Source organism: Lampetra fluviatilis, chromosome 8 (assembly GCF_964198595.1).
Source record: "Lampetra fluviatilis chromosome 8, kcLamFluv1.1, whole genome shotgun sequence".
In the NCBI taxonomy this organism is placed as follows: domain Eukaryota; kingdom Metazoa; phylum Chordata; class Hyperoartia; order Petromyzontiformes; family Petromyzontidae; genus Lampetra; species Lampetra fluviatilis.
The window spans coordinates 1,968,687-1,991,167 of record NC_136282.1 but is presented as its reverse complement, the minus strand read 5'-3'; the positions used below and the strand labels follow the sequence as shown (position 1 = coordinate 1,991,167).

The 22,481-nt window shown below is 44.9% G+C and overlaps 1 protein-coding gene across 1 annotated transcript in view; it reads right to left on the bottom strand.

Annotated features, from left to right (window-relative positions):
- SLC15A5 (solute carrier family 15 member 5) overlaps nt 1-8,297 on the bottom strand; it is a 37,193-nt gene extending 28,896 nt beyond the window's left edge. The window contains exons 1-2 of the mRNA XM_078859372.1: nt 7,982-8,297; nt 5,465-5,684 (exon numbers count right to left, since the gene is read on the bottom strand). Of these exons, the coding sequence (XP_078715498.1) occupies nt 5,465-5,684; nt 7,982-8,297 (536 nt within the window). The remainder of the gene's footprint in view (nt 1-5,464; nt 5,685-7,981) is intronic.
- Between the last annotated feature and the right edge of the window lie 14,184 nt (nt 8,298-22,481).

Sequence of the window (22,481 nt, the reverse complement as noted above, 5' to 3'; positions counted from 1 at the left end):
GCTCTACCACGCCGGGTTTCTGTTAAGCCTCGTCCTACTCGGGAAAAGTCTGAGGAGCACTTCCCCAGGCATACTCGATGACAAAACGCATCTCTACAGACTCACCGCACTCTTTTTTTTATACCCCCCCCCCCCCCTCTGCATAAAGGCCTTCCCACGCCACGTTGGTCATGGAGGTAGTCTGAACATACTTCACCACGCTGGTCCATAGTGCAGTGTGCCGACAGCCACATCGCTGCTCCCCCGTTTTAAATTACTAGAGGAAGGCGACCTCACCCGTCGCCCCCACTGATGTCCTCTTTTCCCCCCATGTGTGCAGTTCCCTCATGTGTGCAGTTACTACTGTAGAGTCAGTAGATACTATTATAGAGTCAGAAGTTGCGATTGTAGAGTCAGTACATACTACCGTAGAGTCAGTAAATACTACTATAGAGTGAGTAGATCTCTCTCTCTCTCTTGTTCGTCCATCAAGTTGATGATGACCATGGCACGTTTGTCATTTTGTTGGGTTTTGATCAGTGCGCAGATGGCTGAACAGGTCAATCTGAGCACGGAATTCTCTGTGGCACACTGGACAGGTCAGGGAGTATGTAGAGCTCTAAGGTGCAGCCACAAGTCCTTCCTTGGTAGATTTGCGCTGCTGCCTCTTCAAAATAGCACAGGAGCTTCTCCTACTCTCACAGAGGACTGCACCGTCCTGTATTTTTCTTCTCCGGTTGAATCCAAAGCTCGTCAACGAAGCTTTAAGGGTGTCATTGTAGCGCTTTTTGGGGCCATCTTGCTCGCTTGCCATTCTTCAGCTCGCCAAAGAAGACTTGTTTTGGCAGTCTCGTGGCCAGTCCATCTAAACTGTTCCTTCGCAAGCAAGGTGTGGATGCTGGGGATATTGGCCTTGCTGAGGACTTCCGTGTCAGGGATTCTGTCTTGCCACTTGATCCTCAGCAGTTTCCTCAGCTAGCTCAAGTGGAGATGATTCAATTTCTTGGCATGATGCTGGTAGACTTTCCAGGCTTCGCACCCATACAGAAGAGTTGGTAAGACAACAGCCTGGTAGACCTTCAGTTTTGTCTCCTGCATGATGCCAGTCCTTTCCCATACCGAGTCACTTAGACGTTCAAAGGCTGCACTGGCCTTGACAATCCTGATGTTAACTTCATCATCTATGTGCACAGCGCGAGACAGAGTACTACCAAGGTAAGTAAACTTGTCAACGGCTGAAAACTTTTTCCCAGTCAGTGTAGGGTTTCCCAGGAGCAGGTTGGTATATGACTTCAGCCTTCTTTGTGCTGATTGTTAGGCCGAAGTTGTTACAAGCTGAGGGGAAGTGGTCCATACTGTCCTGTAGATCTTTATTTGAGCCAGCAGCCAGAGCACAGTCATCAGCAAATAAAAGTTCTCGAACAGTGACTTCCTCCACTCTAGATTTGGCTTGCATCCTCCGAAGATTGAATAACCCACCGTCAAAATGGTAGATGAAGCTAATCCCAGTGTTGTGGTTCTAGAATGAGTCTTGCAGCATGGCAGAAAACACCATGCTGAAGAGCGTTGGCGCTAAAACGCAGCCTTGCTTCACCCCGTTTGTGATTGGGAATGGCTCAGAGAGTTCTTGCTGGTCTCTGACGCTGGCCATCATGCCACCATGGAGTTTGCGCACGATGCCAATGAACTTGTCTGGACACCCATACGTGGCCATGATCTTCCATAGGCCCCCCCGGCTGACTGTGTCGAATGCTTTTGTTAGATCAACGAAAGCCATATAGAGATCAACATTTTGTTCCTGGCATTTCTCCTGTAATTGCCGGGCAGCAGATACCATGTCAGTGGTTCCGCGGTCTTTTCTGAAACCACACTGACTTTCAGGTAACATACCCTGGTTTAGGTGGACAATTAGGCGGTTCAGAAGGATTCTTGCCAACATTTTGCCAGCGATTTATAGTATGGAGATGCCTCTATGGTTGCCCGCAGGTCTACCGATTGCCTTTCCTCTTATAGAGATGGATTATAGAAGCAACCTTGAACTCCTGGGGGACGGCTTCTAATTTCCACAGAGACTGGAAGAGTTTGGTCAGTTTCTTGACTAAGCGAGGCCCTCCAGCCTTGTAGATATTTGCTGGAATGGCATCGGACCCTAGAGCTTTGCCTGATGAGAGGAGGCTTATGGCTCTGCTGATTTCCTCAATGGATAGTAGAACAGCAAGGGACTGGTTTATTTCAACTTGAGGCAGTCTCGCAATATCCTCCTCATTCATGCATGATGGCTGGTTGAGGACTGCGCTGAACTGTTCAGCCCACCTTGCAAGTATTTTGTCCTCTGTGAGGAGTTATTGTTCCATCTGCATTCAGGAGAGGTGAGGTTCCTGAGTGTTGCAGACCATAGATCTGCTTGAGTGCATCATAGAGGCACTTGGTGTTGTTACTGTCAGCGTAGGACTGAATCTCCTCAGCTTTTGCGCACAGCCAGGTGTCTTGCATGACTCTGAGTCTCCGCTGGACAACCCTGCGAATGTTGAGGAAGGCAGTTTTCTTTAAGCTTGAGCTGCTGTCATTCACATATGCTTTATGCAGGCGATGTTTTTCGTCAAGGAGTGCTTGGATTTCTGCATCGTTCTCATCAAACCAATCTTGATGTGTATATATGGGAACACCAAGTGATTGGAGGGCTGTAGAATGCAACACGGTCTTGAAAGCAATCCAGTCTGCCTCAGCGTCTGTATGCTCGAAGCTTAGAGACTCCAGGTGATGGTCTAGAGCAGGGGTCCTCAAACTACGGCCCGCGGGCCACATGCGGCCCGCCGAGGACATTTATCCGGCCCATGATCACTAATTGGGCTGCGCTTGTGAGCACTGATTGGGCTGCGCTGGTGAGCACTAATTGGGCTGCGCTGGTGAACACTCATTGGGCTGCGGTGGTGGGCACTGATTGGGCTGCGGTGGCGAGCACTGATTTGGCTGCGCTGGTGAGCACTGATTGAGCTGCAGTGGGCACTGATTGAGCTGCGGCGGTGGACACTCATTGGGCTGCGCTGGTGAATGGTTCAATGGGCCAATTGACTGGACTTGCCCCCCAGGCCTAAGGCTGCCAGCCCTCCCCTGGCTGCGCTTGACTGGCTCTCCCTCCCTCAGCTCCCTCACTTGCCCCTCGGCTCCACTCCCAGAGATATTCCTGTGTGCTGGGGATGTACTGCGATCTGTGAACAAAACTGCAGGTGTAATTAACTTTTTAATGGCACCCGCACCAGTGTGAGCCTGGGGTAAAAGCGGAGTTCCCTCAATCAGACTGCATTGATGGGCAGTGCAGTCTGTATGTCTCTGTGTGGGCAAGGTTATTGCTGGTATATTGTTTTTGTAGCGCTGTATATATATTGGTATTTTACTAATATAAATTTTGACTCCCTAGGAAACAATGATGTCAAGAAAGAGAAAAATTGACTCGGAGTGTAGGATATTCAAAGAACAGTGGACTTATGATTACTTTTTCATGCAGTACAAGGAAAGAGATGTGTGTCTGATATGCCAGAATATAGTGTCTGTGTTCAAAGAATACAATTTACGTCGACACTATGAAACTCAACATAAAGATAAATATGATTGTTTGGTCGGAGAAGTGAGAAAATATAAAATATTAAAACTGAAAAATACATTAACAACTCAGCAAAATACTTTTGTGAAGCAGAAGCGGCTAAATATTTCATCACTGCGAGCAAGTTTTCAAGTTGCCAAGCTAATAGCGTGCACTGGCAGACCATTCGTGGAGGGAGAATTTGCTAAAGAATGCCTTATTTCTGTTGCCAAAGAGATGTGTCCAGAGAAGGCCGATTTATTTAGTACAGTGAGTCTTTCAGGACCTACAATTACACGGAGGATTGAAGAAATGGGAGACAATTTGCATCAGCATTTGCAAAACTCCACAAAAAAACTTTCCTATTTTTCCTTGGCACTCAACGAAAGCAATGATGTTCGTGATTCTGCACAACTTTTAATTTTTATTCGTGGGACGAATGACTATTTCGAAGTCACAGAAGAGCTTGCTGCACTGCAAAGCATCAAATGAACAACTACAGGAGAGGATATCTATTAAAAAGTTTGCCAAACTGTGAATGGTTTGGAGCTGAACTGGGCTAAACTAGCCAGTGTGACAACTGATGGTGCTCCTAGCATGGTGGGGTCTAAGAAAGGAGTAATTGCTCGCATTAACCAAGAGATGGACAAACATAACCATTCTCATCCAATAGCCATACACTGCCTCATCCACCAACAAGCGCTGTGTAATAAATCACTGAAGTGGGACTCTGTTATGAAAATTGTGGTATCTTGTGTTAACTTCATTAGAGCTCATGCACTAAACCACAGACAATTTCAGGAATTTCTGTCTGAACTAAATGTTGACTATGAAGATGTTCTGTACCACACAGAAGTCCGTTGGCTGAGTCGAGGGAGAGTTTTGAAACGTTTCTATGAATTACTTCCACAGATTACAGCTTTTCTGCTTTCAAAAAACAAAGAAGTACCAGAGCTCAATGATGCAGAATGGAAATGGCACCTTGCCTTTCTGACAGATGTAACAGAGCTACTCAACAGTTTCAATGTGCAACTTCAAGGAAAGGGGAAGCTCATCTGTGATATGCAATCACATGTCAAAGCATTTGAGGTAAAATTAGGCCTCCTCATCAAACAAGTTAAGGAGGAAAACTTCTGCCATCTCCCCACAACTCAAAATCTGTTAGCGGAAAAACCATTGGTTGCAATTCCCAAACAAAACATGTGTGGATTCACTGGAAAAATTGCAAAAGGAGTTCCAATTTAGATTTAAAGAGCTTCATCTCCATGAACAGGACATACAGCTTTTCCGTAACCCATTTTCTATTGACATTGAAAATGTGGATACAATTTACCAAATGGAACTGGCTGAACTGCAGAATTGTGACTCTCTGAAAGACGCATTCAAGTCAAGCAGCCTTCATAATTTCTATGCATCTCTCCCCTCTGAGACATATCCTCATCTCAGGAACCATGCACTCAAAATGGCAACCATCTTTGGCAGCACTTATGTCTGTGAACAGACTTTTTCCAGAATGAAACATTTGAAATCTCCAACCAGATTTAGACTAACGGATGCACACTTGCATCACTTGTTACGACTAGCAGTGACAAATATGGAACCGGACATTGACCATCTCAGCCAAAAGCAGGCCCATAGTTCCCATTGAAATACTGGCAAGTTTGTTGATTTAACTTTACTTGTTCTTCATTTTAAATATTGTATTTGTTCCCGTTTTGTTTCTTCACTTCAAAATAAGATATATGCAGTGTGCATAGGAATTTGTTAATAAATTTTTTTTAACTATGATTTCGCCGAGTGATAATCGTGTTTTTCGAACCCGCACACCTCAACGACTCCTAATAGGCTGAGGCATATCTGATCTTCACGGTTGACTGCACCTAGGGTGACCATAGCGCTGCAAACCATTCAATGGAGAAGAGCTTTATTCCTGGGCACTGGCCGAGTTGAGAAGCCACCATGGGGCCCATGGTGGCCTTGAATCCCCCGACTGCCAGGCCGATGAGCAGCAGGGCAACGAAGAGGAGCAGCTCCTGCTGCCAGCGGAAAAGCTTGTGGATCACGTGGTCATGGCCCATGAAGAAATCATCGAAGGGAAACGCCATCACTGGAAGAAGCGTTGTACCTAAACGGACACAAACACATATAACGTACGAGATTTGTAGGTATTTCCCTCATTTTATCCTAATTCTGTATATACAGAGATGCAATACAATCGATTTCTACGACGTTAAATTGCTGTCCAGTATTACCCGGTGGTACCGTATCTCGAGTCGTGCCTGTGACAAAAGTAACAACGCAAGTTTATAAAAAAAAAAAGCACCAGGCAGGGATTGCACAAAAGTTATGGTCACAAGAGCGAATGTATCTTTCTACAACGACAATGTCAAAGCATCTCGCATGCTTAGATGGGCATTGAGCAATGCTCATAAATTTGGTGAAATTCACATCCAAGGCCAGAGGACAATTTCCCCATTGGTCTGACCTCACACAAACTGGTTCTTAATTGACCCTGAGCTCGTGATAGAAAATCTACATTCCCATGGCAGGTCCAGTCTTTAAAAAAAACAGCCACTTGATCACTTCACGTTATTGACCCTGGAGGGCCCACGGGAGATGCCTCCGATCGTGATTTTAACTCTCGCTATCTTTTTACTGACAGTGCCTTATTCAAATTAATTAGAGCCAGATCCATGAAACCACTAAACATGTAAAAGTACACACGTCCTCGGTAACTGGCTATCAATGCATTAAATTTTACGTAAAATGTAAATGCAGTATCATGCTGTGGTCAAAACACATAGCACCATTTGTGAATCTCTGGGTGTAACTGGAACACTCCATATTCATGTCTTAAACGGTTTTGGGCAGGTTTGCAAAGTCTCGCTGAGGTCCCTTTTGAGATACACTCTTGGCTTCATCATTGTTTGTGAAATAAATACATTTGTGAACGTTTTTTTTTAAGTCGCTTATATTTAAAATGCTTCAATAAAAATATATTTAAAAGTCAGCTCTGCGCCAGACATATTCTTTGTTTTATATGTACATTTATCACCACTGTTAATGTAAACATTTATATTCATGTACAAATTTTACCCCGTAATCTTTATTGATGTACTCTTCGAACGCTTAAAAATGTAAGCATTCACAGCCAAAAAAATACGTAAAATGTGATATATTGGTGAGTTGTCTGTTGATCGTTTCTGCCATCACAACTGTAATTGTCACCTATAGTATTACTTAATTTTAACACAGAGATGTTGCATTTAAAGTGGGAGGCAACACGCAGCATCAAATAAACTTCACACCACAATGACAAAGATCCAACGGAAAGCCTCAATAGACGTTTGGAGCAAGTGCTGTTAGCGAGCACCTATGAAAGCCGTCACGGCACACGAGGGGGTGGGTGACCAGAACCACGCCCGACCGCCTTTGTCTTCCCAGTGGTGTTTACACGCCACACCAAGTACTCATTTGCGGCTGAGTCGATCTAGGGGAGGGCAAGGACCTGTTCAGATAATCGTCACTGGTGTTGGTGGCCGTGAGCGGAAACCGAACTTGGGTCGCCGCTCACCACCACAACCACAATACCACAGTCAAGGTGGCTTTTAATGCGTAATTAAACTCTGAATCACGAGGCATTGCAGATAAAAAGCCAATGCGCAAGAACCATTCGACTGTATAGAAGGTCCACCCCTGCTATAACTTTGCTCACGCTGCTTGCAGTCAGAAGGGCCTCCTCCTTATAAAGGAATCCCTTTATAGAAGGCCTCCTTTATAGGGGGAGCTCTAGAAGGCCCTTCTAGAGAGTGTGTTTAGCCTACTCCTCCACACTGGCAAGACATCTTGGAAGACGTGAGAGTATCCACGCTTTACGCCATAACACGCGACTCGCCGACTGAATGACCGTGCGCCCGATACTGCTGTGGGCACAGAGGCGGCGAGGAGAGGCGGTGAGGATTGAAGAAGCTTGCACCGTTGTTTCAACTGCCGGGAGATCGAACCGCATTGGCCACGTCTGGATTGCAAGTCCGGTGTGCTGACCACTGCACCGTGCCAGGGTCCTCTACATGCTGCATATGAGCACGGTATGTTTTTTGCGCATTGTTAAATGGGGATCCCACTGTGGGGACTAGTGAGTGAGCGTTCCAATAACGTTCCTCCTTCTTTATTGTAAAATCACTTTCTCGAATATCTCCGGCATACATTATTGGCAGGTGCACGAATTAAACAAATGTTCGCATTTGGCTGCAACTTTTTTGTTTGTTACGAACAGCGTTGGAAGGGGACAGTAACACAATAAGTAAACAAATCAATTAAAATGTTATCGCCGAAGCAAGTGTTGTGCGTATGTACGTTGAACTTCTTTCGCGCCGTACGTAGCCAACCGTGCAAAGCGGCGGTGCGAAGCGTGGTGTTTACCTGCAAGATGCAGCACAGAACTGATGTAAATGATACGGTTCCGGCTGATCACGTTCTTTGCCATGCTCCCCACGGTGGCGGCAGTGACACTGAGGCCGACGAAGCACAGGTTGATGGTGGCGGCGGCGTGGTTTGGATAGCCCAGCTTTACCGTGCAGAAGAGTATCATGTTGCAAACTATCCCGTAGAAGGTCACCCTCTCGAAGAGCTCTACAAGAAGGAGGCAGCCCAACAAGTGGAAACTGCAGGCCTGCGACAAACCATTGTCTGCCTTTGCCCTCTTGTCCCCCAAGAGAGGTCGTCGGCTCGAGTCCATGTCCACAATTGGTGGCTTATGAAAAGTCATCCACAAGGATTTTGTGATTTTCATGGTTTAATCCTTTCCCAATACAAAATGTTGTTGGAGAACTCCTCACGCTATGCGTGTGGTTGTTTTTCAATGTGTTGATGTGCCTTAAGAGACCACTACTGTTGGATTTTGTCGAGGCATGGAATCTCTCACTCTTGTGTCGCTCGCTTATATAAGTCCTCCGTCGCGAGTTTAACAAACACATGACATTTCAGACACCCTGCTCTTATAAATAACAAGTAAACACTCTGGATTGGTATGGCCACTGTCTCCTACAATTAAAACGAAATCCATTATCAAGGAAAGTATTAATGGTAGTGGTGATTGCACTATCCGTATCGCAGAGCACTGACCGGTTGTGGGCTGAGCTTATCTCGAATCAGTAACCAGCCCACTCATCGATTACAGCATTCCAGTAGTTTATAGTTACAGTTCAAACCATTCTTGATACCTTGGATAAACCTGTTGGCTGCTATTTCGGAATATTTTAAGTAAATCTCGGCACAACGATCGACGCCCTGTGACTCATTGTTTGGCATCCAAATAGTATTTTCTATTTTTACAGAGTATGCTTTTGAACACGACAAACCCTGGTGCTGGTGGAAAACAACTCCAAACGCACGTCATCAAAGAATGTGGTTTCGTGACAAACAGGTCACATTTTTGTCTGCGCCTGCACCCATGAAATGGATCCTAGTTTGACACTGATCTATGCAAATACCAGAGGTGTGGACTCGAGTCATGTGACTTGGACTCGAGTCAGACTCGAGTCATGAATTTGATGACTTCAGACTCGACTCGACAAAATGTACAAAGACTTGCAACTCGACTTGGACTTTAACATCAATGACTCGTGACTTCACTTGGACTTGCGCCTTTTGACTCGAGAAGACTTGCTACTTCCCATGAAAACTGGGGGAAAAAATGTTCACACGGCCGCGCCGCTCTCAGTTTATCTGCATCTGTGAAAAAAATGTGCACCACCTGTATGCATGCAGAGAGCACGCGCGCTGCCTGCACGACATCCAATCACTGTAGTCCCACGTTGTTTTGATTGGACAGCATCTAAGCAGGCACATTGCAAGACAACCAATGAAGCGCAACAAGCAACAACGCGCCAGTTGGCAAAATGATACCGAAGATAGTTTCGTTTGGCTATAAAAATTACGATGTAGTCGACAAAAAACGAGTTGCAATTTGCAAAACATGCGGGTCGAAGATTACAGACGGTGCTGCCACAACGTCTAACTTTGTTCGACACCTGAAGTTGCACAAAGAAAGGTAAGTTTTGAACGAATGCTAAGCACCTTATCGGATGTACCGTAACTTACTAGCTGCTGCATATTTACTGTATCAACGAGACAGTAAACGCACGTCTCCCTTGCTGGTTAATGCTTACAAAAATAGGGATTTTTGAACCCCGATTATATGAGGTACATGAGTGTAGCACACTCAGATGGAAAACCTCTTCAACATCATGTCAACGTCCGTTTTAAAGTATCATTTCTACCTTGCTGCTAGACGGATAAACACAAATGTATATCTCAGTCTCTCCAACACACATGAGACAAAAACAGGCCTTCCAGTTTTACTCTTTCAATCGTTCAGTTTCAGAGTGGCTGGTGTGCTGCCTCATTGAGGTCGTTTATGTAATTTTGGTTAATCACAACTAAGCTGAACTGTCGCTGAAGACATAAACTATCACAATTAAACAATGAATGAGGCAGCAGTAGACCTGCAATTGCTGTGTGATGCAGCAAGGCACCATGGAATCTGGTGTGCAGGAGAGAGTGAACTATAAAGCAGGGGTTCCCAAACTTTACCATGACAAGGCCCCCCATATACCAGTAGATTCCAGCCAAGGCCCCCCTGACATGGGCCGTGCCATACTCTTTTTTTTGTGCACCTCCTTTCACAACTCGATGGAGTTGGTGCATCCCTAAACCCATCCAAGTACAACAGGAAACATAGTAAGACATATACACTGTAAAGAGGAAAATGATGACACAGTCACAGAAGATCCACCATTAGCCTTCCCTTTTCATATCATGCCCAAACAGCAGGCAGCGCATGGACATAGCGTGCTACCGTAGTCTAGGTCTGTGAGGCAGCGCACCACTGGGATATATACAGTATATAATAAAATAATTACGATTATAGTAGTAATGTTCAGAGATGCAATAGATTATTATAGTGCAGTTCTTAACTAATGGGGATATTGTTTAGCTTATTTTTGGTTTAATTTGGTTTATTTTACTTATTTAATTTATTCAATTATTTTGTTTTGCTATACTTTTCATGCCAACTTGCCATGGCCCCCCTAGCACCCCCTCGCGGCACCCAGGGGTCCCCGTCCCCACTTTGAAAACCACTGCTATAAAGCATATGACTTCAGTTTCTTGAAGGAAAGGGCTTTCTTATGACTTTTGAAGCAGTGAAAATATTCTTAATATTGCATACACTGAAACTGAAATGTATTATCGTATACCGTAGTGTACAATAGACAATGAATATTAACACAACAACATTGATATGAGTAAAGAGTAGTTTCAAATACAACATGTGTGGCTATAAGGGATTTTCTGACATCTGTTTCATATTATTTTCTGTTACAGGTATGAAGAATACCAGATGAACAAAAGCATCGTAGATGAACCACAACAGCCTTCAATCTCACAATTCCTGGACACTCGTGTAGGGCGTTACAGCATGAGCCACCCACAGCAGAAGGCCATCTCCAATGCGATACTGTCTGACTTGATTATTGATTGCAATTTTCCTCTATCTATTGTGGAAAATAAGAGCTTTCGTCACTTTCTGGCTGTGCTGGACAGCAAGTATACCCCAGTCTGTCGCCGAACGCTGACCATAAAAACAGAGAGCCTTGCTGAGGAGAGACGTTCAAAGTTAAAAACTCAATTGAGCAACACTGACCATGTTTCAGTCACTGTGGACATTTGGTCTGATCGAAAGATGAGGGGATTCCTTGGTGTCACTGTGCACTGGATGGAGAGAGATGCAGAGAGGGTACAGCTAAAGACAAATCTCTTGGCCTGCAACTGCTTCAAAGGCTTTCACACAGCGGAGCGCATCTGTGACCAATTTGAGGCAATATGTGATGAATACAACATCAAAGCTAAATTGGACTATATCATTAGTGACAATGCTGCTAACATGCGCAAGGCATTTACGGTCTGCTTCCCCAGCGAACAGGAGGAAGATGATGATGCTGGAAATAATCTTGATGATCCTGAGCTATGGCATGACTTAACCCTAGAAGACCAGCAAACCGTCGATGCTGCTATGGCAAAGAAACAGCGCCTGCAGTGTTTTGCACACACATTGCAGCTGGTGGTGGGAGACGGTTTGAAAGAAACAAAAGCGGCATGTCCTTCTCTCTCCAAGTTATCAAAACTTAGCTCCCTGCTCCACACAAGCACAACGTTTAAAGACATATTCGATGGTGAATTTGGGGAGCACAGAGGCATCCCTGCTGCAGTGAGCACGAGGTGGAATTCTACACTGCGGCAGGTGAAAGCAGTCCTTCATTGTGATCAGCAAAAGCTCTGCGCAGTTCTTGAGAAGGCCGGGCATAAAGAACTATCATTCACACTACGAGAGTGGAATCTGCTGAAGGAGTTGGTGGACATCTTGAAACCGTTCGGAGAAGCAACTGATTTGACACAGGGGGAGAAAGTCATTACAATCAGTGCAGTTGTTCCATCCGTCTTGTCCCTCAATCACCATCTTGAGAAGCTGAAGCCTCAAGTTCGTTTCCTGAGCGGCCTGGTCAGAGGTCTGCAGGCATCCCTGGAAAAAAGATTTCTTGGGATCTTCATTAATGTGAAAATGGCTCACTGCCCCCTTTTCAGACACAGTCTACCTGAAAGCAGCTGCCTTGGATCCAGCCTTTTGTCTGCTGTGGATTGAGCCCCATGTGCTGGTCAACCGTGACATCAAGGCAGAGGTGGCACAACGAGTTAAAGGTAAATCTTATTGACTTGCAATGCAACTTAAATGCAACGTAAAATAATTTGATCTTAATCTGATCTAGGATCGAATGTGATATTAATCTGACTTTAACAATAATAACAATTTTCAGTCTTGCACAGTATCATCAACATCAGTAATGGTAATAAGAGCTCTTTTGTTTATGCTGTTGTGACACGTTTTTTTAGAATTGATCCTGAAAGATGCTGCAGAGACGGAGCAACCTGTGCCTGTGCCGGTGCCTGCTGAAGAAGAACTAGAGGACATGGAAGGAGAAGGGCTGTTTGCTGCATACCATAAGAGGCAGAAAAGGGATGTTGGGACCCCACCAGCAGTACAGCTAAGTCACTAAATTGACATGGCAGAAGGACAGAATGCCCTTTTGTTCTGGGCACTGAACAGTAAGACTCTTCCTTCACTCTTTCAAGTAGCCATCCGAGTCTTGGCAGTGCCTGCTTCTAGTGCTCCAGTGGAGCGAGTTTTCAGCCATGGTGGCATCATTCTGCGTCCCCATCGTGCACAAATGACTGACAAACTTTTGGCCAATTTGATCTTTTGCAAATGCAATGCAGTGTAGGGGCCTCCCTCCACCTGTCCACAGCACGCATGCGCACACACACTCACTCTCTGCTCATCACCTGTCCACACAGCTCTCTCTCTCTCTCTCATACACACCAGTCTCTATGGAGGCATTCCAATTATATTATCAGGTTGGTCCAGTTTTTCAGAAGTGATAATTTTGAGGAGTGAGGATTTTATTGATGACATGTTTAAAAAAGTTTAGGCTAAAAGAACCCATGTCTATTTGAAAGTTAAACTGTTTTGCAATATGAGGTCAATGCAATACAGGACTGAAGCTGCTGTGCATTGTTCTAGTGCAATATGCTGTTGAAATAAGAGCATTTTTTGTGAAAATTAAATTTTCTGTTTTTTACTGTGTTTGATTAATGTCATTGTATAAAAAGAGGTTTAAATAAATACAAATCTTACAGACATACATGATTTGTATAAATTTTATTTCTGTGGTAAGAGGACTTGAAATGACTCGAAACTAAAATGGTAGGACTTTGGACTCGACTTGAGACTTGCAGGCTTTGACTTCTGACTCGACTTGGGACTTGCCTCATCTTTGACTCGACTTGACTCGGGACTCGAGAGCAAAGACTTGAGACTTACTTGTGACTTGCATAACAATGACTTTGTCCCACCTCTGGCAAATACATTGCACAAAGTATAATCATAAGCGTCTTTGTGGGGAATATAAGTATCCATAATACAGGTTTTTGGGTTAGATCGCCTAAATATAAACGTGTTGTTAAACCCGCCACCACCCGACACAGCCAATTAGTAAGGTTGTCGCGTAAACAAAACGTGCCAATTCATTACCAGTACAACACACCGGTGTGTTGGAGAGTAAACCCACAACATTTACCATTCCAGTACGACGTTTCGCCGGTGATTACAACTTGCATCATCAGGCGATTAGCCAGCGTTGGCTGTCAAGCAGAGTTGGTTGTCGCCTGAAGAGGCTGGTTATAATTTCAGAATAATTACTGGCGAAACCTAGTACTCCAATGTTAAATGTTGTGAGTTTACTCTCCAACATACCTGTGTGCTGTACTAGTAACGAATTGGCATGTTTTGTTTACGTGACAAACCTTACTAATTTGCTGTCGGGTGGTGGCGGGTTTAACGACGCATTTATATTTACGTGATCTAAGCAAAAAACTTGGATAGTTCTGGCATTATTGTTAAAATGTACAGGAGTATTACCAACGGAACCTGGATATGCTACTGTGAATGAGAGATTTTAATTTACGAAAATGAAAGGTTTCTTACACTTAAGAAAAGCCGGAATAACTGTAACTGCTGTTATACAGTGAATAATAATATATTTTAAAATAAATAAATAAACACGCTTTTATGAAATGTACTAAAAAGTAAAACAAATTATGTTCAAGTACTTTGCATTATATATGTTTAATATACTGTTGTTGTAACTGACTAAAAATAAAAGCGTGGGGCGTGTATATTGTTTATGATATAATATAGTATTGACATCAGTGTGACATACAGTGTAGGTATACCAAGTTTGTAGTCGATACCACATTGGGAAGTGGGTTAAAATTGAGTTACAAGATTTGAGAATACAACAACGACAACAACAGACAGAGTGAGTTAAATAAAAGCGTTTAATAATAATAATGAAAACCAATAACGCCTATACGCATACAAGAGGAAATTAAGAATGCGACCACAGTTAGTTCTTCGAGCTGGTGGCTTAGGCAAGGCTGAGAGCATTGCACATGCAAATGTTGTGGTCACATTACATGCTTGCAAGATACGATGAGAGTCGTGCCTTCCGACTGGGTGTGAGCACACCGGAAAGCGTGAAGTCGATGTATTTGGCCGATGCAAAAACTGCTGCAATGGTGTTGCACTGAACGACATGACAGTTAAAATTGGATAACAGTGTTCCACATTTCATCTTACCTATAAACGGTTTGCCTCGCAAAAGGGCAGCGCTCTCACTATCTTTCCCCAGGCGTTGGTCCGACAATAACTGTTTTCTGCTTGGCGCTTCTTCTACCCGTAGCACTGATCAAGTGATACAACTGATCAAGTGATACAATTGTAAAACGTGTTGAAAACCACATCACATGATCCCCACTTGGCAACACCATGGAGGCGAGGGTTGTTGGATCAAACACACACACACACGTTGTCAAACATCCTTCCCATGAGCGTCGAGAAGGTGCCATACTCTGGCTCGCCAGGAGAAGGCAGAATAGGGAGGAGACTAATACACCATCTGTTTTCATCTGTACGGGGATAGAGCTTTGCCCCCTCGTGCGTCTGTGGGTTTTCTCCGGGCGCTCCGGTTTTCCTCCCACGCGTATAAACACGACCTGTCGCTCATTGCCGGAAAAAAAAACATCTTAAAATAAAAACCCAATGCTGGACCCTTCTGCAAAAAGAGTCCTTTGACTTCCTGGATAAATACAATTATAATAATCATTCTTGATTTTAAGCTGTCGTGACTGCAGGAATTACTCTTTGGGTCTTTCGGTAAAATCACGTAGAAAGAAAATAAATTAAACAATAGAATACGACGTTTCGATTGCAACACAAGCAACCATCATCAGGTACGAATGAATGCGAAAACAAACCTAGTAAACTTATAAATATAATGCAATACATCACAGAGAGTCGGCTAACACAACAGTAAACACCCTACCTGGTTGATTACGTTCTTCCAAAGATTACTAAATTTGAGAGAGGGACAAAACACAGACACGGAGGCACATAGAGAGACACACAAGCAGAGAGAGAGAGACACACACAGAGACACAGAGAAACAACGACTCTGTGTCGCGGCCTTATGAAGAGAGAGAGAGAGGGGGGCAGAGAGAGAGGGGGGGCAGATAAATTACCATGTCAATGAGAGCGGCCGGATGAGAGAAAATGGACCTGTAGACAAAGAAAATTGGAACTTGACAAACCTGGTAAAATTTAGAGAAAGAAATAGGAAGTTTGAGAAAACAAACTTAGTCAAATTTGGAAATGTAATGCAATGCAACACAGAGAGTCGGTAAACACAACACTGGTTGATTACGTTCTTTTAAAGATTGCTAAATTTGAAGTTAAGTGTGAGTTGTGTGGAAACTTGATTTGAAGCTTTCGATGAATGCTGCACTGTTGCAGGTACAAGCTCAGCCGAAAATATTGCGGGCTGTGTCTTTCTCTTTCTACAACACCTGCCTTGTGGAACTGTCTCCCTGTATCAATCAGGAGTTCTGAGTCAATGCTTTCAGTTTATACATATATAAGTTTTGTCTTAGCATTTCATTTACTGATCAATTTTATTCTTTATATTTATTTGTAAGCACTTGAGGTTGTTAAGCACGGTGAAATGTCCACCATGAAGGACTGTTCTCCAGTGCAGCACTGCAGCCGCATGCAGATATACATCTCTGTGCAGCACTACAGTCGCGTACCTTGCAGGAATCCACTCCCCACTCCCAGATTGTCTGTGATCACGATGACAGAGAGGGGGTTCAACCAACATGCAACGGGCCCCGCTTGGTTTTTTTCATGACAATTGTTTTAATTAAACAACAATGTACAAATAATCAGTCCACGTTGCGATGCTAATGTGCGTACACAGCAATGTACTTGACGACATGGTATGCATAATAATAAACACCAGTGCATATGTATCCTCTTGTTCCCGGTTTTTGTTTGTGACTTTTCTGGAAGGATGGGGACAACCCAACTGGGTTTTGAGGTAATTCCTCTGGTTCCCTGCTGTTTGTGTGACCCCGAGCGTAGGTGCTCGAGTGGCGTTTTCTCAAACTTGTTTGGCCTGTGGACCACTCAGCCTGATGCAAACGTTTCTGCGGACCACCCAGCCAGCCTACCACTCCTGGCGACAAAACACATTCCCTTCTCCCTCTCTCTAATACCACGAATACAAAATTATTCATATTACCGGAATATATCAAAAATATTTTAACGCAGCTATAAGGGTTTTTTTAGGGGGGAGGAGGGGATTGACATCTTAAGGTTATGGTAGTTAAATCAGGGTAGTTAACCTAACTTCATTGGAAATTAAATATGACAAGTAAAATAGTAATTAATGTCCGAAACAAAAGTCATTATACACGTTGTCATTATTGTCCGGACCAAGCACGGCGCGGCGCAGAGGCGCATCGCGGACCACTGCGCCACTGCGCGGGATGGGTCGCTGCATCACGCGGCAGGGCGAGGCATTCATCCAGCAGTGGATTGATGATAGCTGATGATGATGATTTACTTCTCTGAGTTTTCAAAACTATTCATGGCCTTACTTCTCTGCTATCATTTCTCTTTCGTCTTCGCCTCTTCCTTTTGCTCAAGAGAATTGGACAATCTTCACCAGGCTTTCGTCGTCTTCAGTACAAAATTGACGTCCGCACTAAAAACGATTTACGCCGTTCCGTCGATGACTGCAAAGCACAACTTGTTGCATATGCACCAAAAGAGGTGACTCTCTCTCCCTCCTGGCTCTGACCGGCCGTTCAGATGCAGAATCCCGGTCGAAATTTCGAACCAAAGTTAACTCACCACGCTCAACACAAATCGCCACCTCGAGCATCACAACTTCTTTATTCCAATAATTGTATCTTTTTTTCTTAATAAAGATGTCACATTAGGATTTGGTGATTTTTATTTTCTTTTTAATTCTACGTAACTCCAAATGGAGTTGACCGGCTTCTTTGCAGCGCGCGGCCTTCGGCCTTTTTGTTGTTGTCAAAGTGGAGCAGGGGTGGAAGAGGAGCAGCCGTGCATTTTTAAGAGACATGTGTCTGCATTGTACAAGCCGACGAGATACACAAAGCGAGAGAGAGCGAACGGCCTGTTTGAACACTGGAGCAGGAAAATGAAACTATCCCCTGACCTATCGGTCAGTCCATGGCCTCGTCTTTGCCTTTGGTGGAAATGAGGCCAAGGGAAAAGGACAGGCCACCACATGTGCAAACTGAATGCCGTTCAGCCAGCAAAACTGCTGACTGAACGGCTCACCTTCACTTAAAACACACATTTATTCTTGAGTGCTATCCGTCTTCAGTTTCAAATATTGTGTACAGTACCTGCTTTTAGCACTTACTGTCCGGTCAAATTGGACAGTAAGTGCTAAAACGATTCTCAAGTAAAACTAGTTTTAAATTGTCTCCGTAAATTCCCATACCCTGCTTGCAAGCTTCAGGAATTTAAATATTTATTGAAAGCTTTATTTTATTAATAAATGAGTCACTTAGTAGATAATGAGCCTCTTTTCAATAAGATACGAAACTTCAACTGAGCTACCCATAATACAATGTCACTAATATTTACTATTTTACTTAAGTGTATGTAACAGGACCCTGCGGGGTGGGCTGGTAGGAATAATACTTAGTACCGGTACAGGGATATCGACCGGGTATAGAGGAGTTAAAGAAAAAAATACTGTATTCTAGTGTAACGTTAATTAAAAGTGTTTGTTTTGACAAGAAACGCTGTGAGATTTAAATACTCGTAGTCTTTCATTTCCAAACGATCACATCTGAGATTAATTGAACTTAGATGGGGAAACTCGAATGCATTTACTAGTATAAAGGTGAAATAAAATAGAGGGAATAAACGGCACCTTGGTGCATTTTATGTCGTCTACATAGAGTTGAATAAACGGGCGTTTGGCATATTCATATAACAGTACTACATTGAGCAGTGTTTGTTTGGCACTTCGAGTTTTTATTCGCGCGCACGACATGGATACCGAAAACAACCACGACTTTGAAGACCCCAATGGTTGTCTGGACGCCCACGTTGAAAAGATCCTTGCTGAAACAGAGACCGCATTTGCTGCTGGAACCCTTTACAAACTCGCAGTGAAAAGCGTCGTTTCCATGGACCCAGAACCAACCGCAGTTGGTGCTGCTATAACGGTAGCATCGCCACCAAACATGCAGCCAGCAGCTAAATAATCAAAGATTGCAGCACAAGTAGAAATACTTGCGTGTGAATACGATGTAGTGAACACGACAGAGATGTGGTGAACACGGCAGAGATGTGGTGAACACGGCAGAGATGTGGTGAACACGGCAGAGATGTGGTGAACATGGCAGAGATGTGGTGAACACGGCAGAGATGTAGTGAACACGACAGAGATGTAGAGATGATAGTGAACACGACAGAGATATAGTGAACACGACAGAGATGTAGAGATGATAGTGAACACGGCAGAGATGTAGTGAACACAGCAGATGTAGTGAACACGGCAGAGATGTAGAGATGATAGTGAACACGACAGAGATATAGTGAACACGACAGAGATGTAGAGATGATAGTGAACACGACAGAGATGTAATGAACACGACAGAGATGTAGAGATGATAGTGAACACCACAGAGATGTAGAGATGATAGTGAACACGGCAGAGATGTAGTGAACACAGCAGATGTAGTGAACACGACAGAGATGTAGTGAACACGGTAAAACTATAAGCGAGTGAATAGCAGCAGCGACGAGGCCTCTCGCTGCCTCTGCTCTGCCGCTGCCGGGCTGCAGATTCAGCCGAGTCAGGCACCACTGCCAATATGCACAACAACAACAATAAACGTGCTGCGTTTCATCTCTGTGTTAATAAGCCTCCCGCACTAGGCCCCGCGAAGCCTGCCACACTAGGCCTCGCGCCGTGCTTTTCGTGCACAAATAAGGCGATTAAATGTATCTCGTCTCTGTGTTAATAAATGTTTCTTGTCTCTGTGTTAAAAAAAACGTGCTGCGTTTCAGTAAAGTATTTTTTTTTAAATAAACGTGCTGCGTTTCATCTCTGTGTTAATAAGCCTGCCGCACTAGGCCTCGCGAAGCCTGCCGCACTAGGCCTCGCGCCGTGCTTTTCATGCACAAATAAGGCGATTAAATGTATCTCGTCTCTGTGTTAATAAATGTTTCTTGTCTCTGTGTTATAAAAACGTGCTGCGTTTCAGTAAAGTAATTTTTGTTTAAATAAACGTGCTGCGTTTCATCTCTGTGTTAATAAGCCTGCCGCACTAGGCCTCGCGAAGCCTGCCGCACTAGGCCTCGCGCCGTGCTTTTCGTGCACAAATAAGGCGATTAAATGTATCTCGTCTCTGTGTTAATAAATGTTTCTTGTCTCTGTGTTAAAAAAAACGTGCTGCGTTTCAGTAAAGTAATTTTTTAAATAAACGTGCTGCGTTTCAGTAAAGTAATTTTGAAGCGAAGTTTAAAGTTTTGCCGTGATGCGCCGGAAGCGACGGCCATCTTGTTTAATTCACATCGCAGGGGGAGCGGGCGGCCATCTTGTCGGACAGGGTCATGCCAAGTGTTTGCAGTAGGGGGCGATGTTGATACACGGACGGACGGACGGACAAATGCGGACAGACGGACGGACAAACGCGGACGGACGGACGGACAAACGCGGACGGACAGACGGACGATATAATCTATTGGTGGTCTGGTCCACTTCGTTCCTACCAGTATAAGTAATACATGATTTATTAGTTAAGTGTTTGCTACTCAATATCTACTAATAGGTAACTATGCATATGTTAGTGAAAAACTGTTAATCAGGAAACATTTTTTAAATGTAATTCTTCTCAGGGCCCCGAGGTGTAAAGTCGTCTCCAAGTATTGATTCAATCTCTCTCTCTCTCTGTGGCCTCTCTGTGTGCTATGACCGTCCACTGGCCAATACGTGGCATACGATATAGAACGTACTTTTAAGACCCACGGTGTCATTGACAAATGCGTCAAGTTTTTCCATTCAAAAAAGCGTAATTTACTGCCACGGTATTCAAGCATGTCCCTCGCAACACGTGGCGCAATGAACTTCGCCACTCTAGGGGAGGGGGGGGCTGGAAGACTCGTCACGTGCCAGTGAGCTCGCCGTCCCTGGGGGTAGGAAGCGGGGGGGGTTCAAGACTCTGCCGTCCGAGGACGCTATCACGGGGGACGGGAGTCCAACTCCCCCTACGGCTGCGGGGTTAACTCAAGGCCGCTTGACCTGGAGATACCCCGCTGTGGGCGAGGCTGACTGACTAACAGCCACTTCCTACGCGATTGGCCCCTGTGGGCTGTGGCTACGCAAAAAGCTGCGCGCGGCAATTTCCGACCGTAGGAAGGTTGGCCGATGTGGTGCGAGGCGAGCCCCGCCCTTGGGCTGTTGACCACAGCTGGCTTCGCGAGCAACCTCTCGCACGCTCCCACACTACCCACCGCAAATGCATGCACACTTCCCCATCCGCCCGTTCCCCCAAAGCGCTGTGCAAAAAACCACGTGTGCAGGTCCGTGGGCGCTTAGGGTTCCAGGAAGCTCGCCTGAGAACCACGCAGTCCACCGATGATGGGTTGGGTGGGGGGGTTGAAATGAAGCTGGCACCGTGCTTATGCCCGATGCACTTTATCGCTCGAAGCTAAGCGACCCACAACCCACACGCACGCGGAGACACGCGCGTGTTCACGGGTTGATCAGCTCGCATTCTGCGTTCGCAACACAGAACGTGAACCCTGGTGCGAACGTGCTGATGAAAGCCGCGCTGCTACGCTTGATGGTGGTGATTATGATGATGATGATGCCGACGGCCTATTCTCCTGCTCCTAAGTCGCGACCCGAACACGTTTTGTTCTTGCGCTGCCCGCGTCTCAGTGTACGCCGCACAGGGGCGGTTTCTTCATTAGGGCGATTGGGCGACGCACCACCAATGTCATTCAACCACAGAGTCACGCTAGCCGTCACTGTGCCTCTGGATATAGTCCAATCAGCGTCATGTCACGTTCTGTGGAGTACCGCCTCTTTTTGGGCGATTTCACTCCAGCTGAGAATCGCCCCGAGTGGCCCCATAGACTTACATTCAAAGATGTTTTTTTTCGAACGGGGGCGCTGCAATGCATTCTCTATGGCTTCCGGGAGGGCTCACCCTAACGTGCTTACGTCATCATACGTAAGCACGTTTCATCCAACAATATAATTTGTCGCCACCTAGTGGAATCTTTAATAAAATAAACTTGAGTGGATTGTATATTAATAGTGAGTATAGAAACAAACAAGATGTATTGTAAGAGTCACTTTATTTTTCATTAATATTAAAGAAGTGAAGTTGCCTTTACATGCTTAAGCTGTTAATTTATCCATTGCATGGGTGGACCTTATCCTTATCAATCATCCAGACATTTGCCCCCCCTGAGAGATTTTGCAGGAGCCGCCACTGACGCCGCATAAACCATCACGCGATACTCCGGTCATCCTCGCAGCGGCTTACGGCTGGCCATCGGACAAAGACGGTCACCGGATCGCGCGTGCGCTTTCGGATGCGCTTCTGCGGCTATCTGGAATGCTCTTCCTTGCGATACTAGGAAGCCACTTGGAGCTACACACTTATAACTCATCGTCCAGATTGACACTCATTTCATGACAGCTGCTTTTTTGTGAAAGTTTGTTGTCCTTCGCCCGCATCTCCGATTGGCATGGTTGGCTACGTACGGTGCGAAAGAAGTTCAACATAAATACATACACATATTATAGGGGCCCGTGTCTCGTATTGGATCCGCGCCTACGGGGAGGGAGAAATGCCCCCCCCTCACCCGCGCTCACCTGGAGGTGGGCACCTGTGTCTGCCT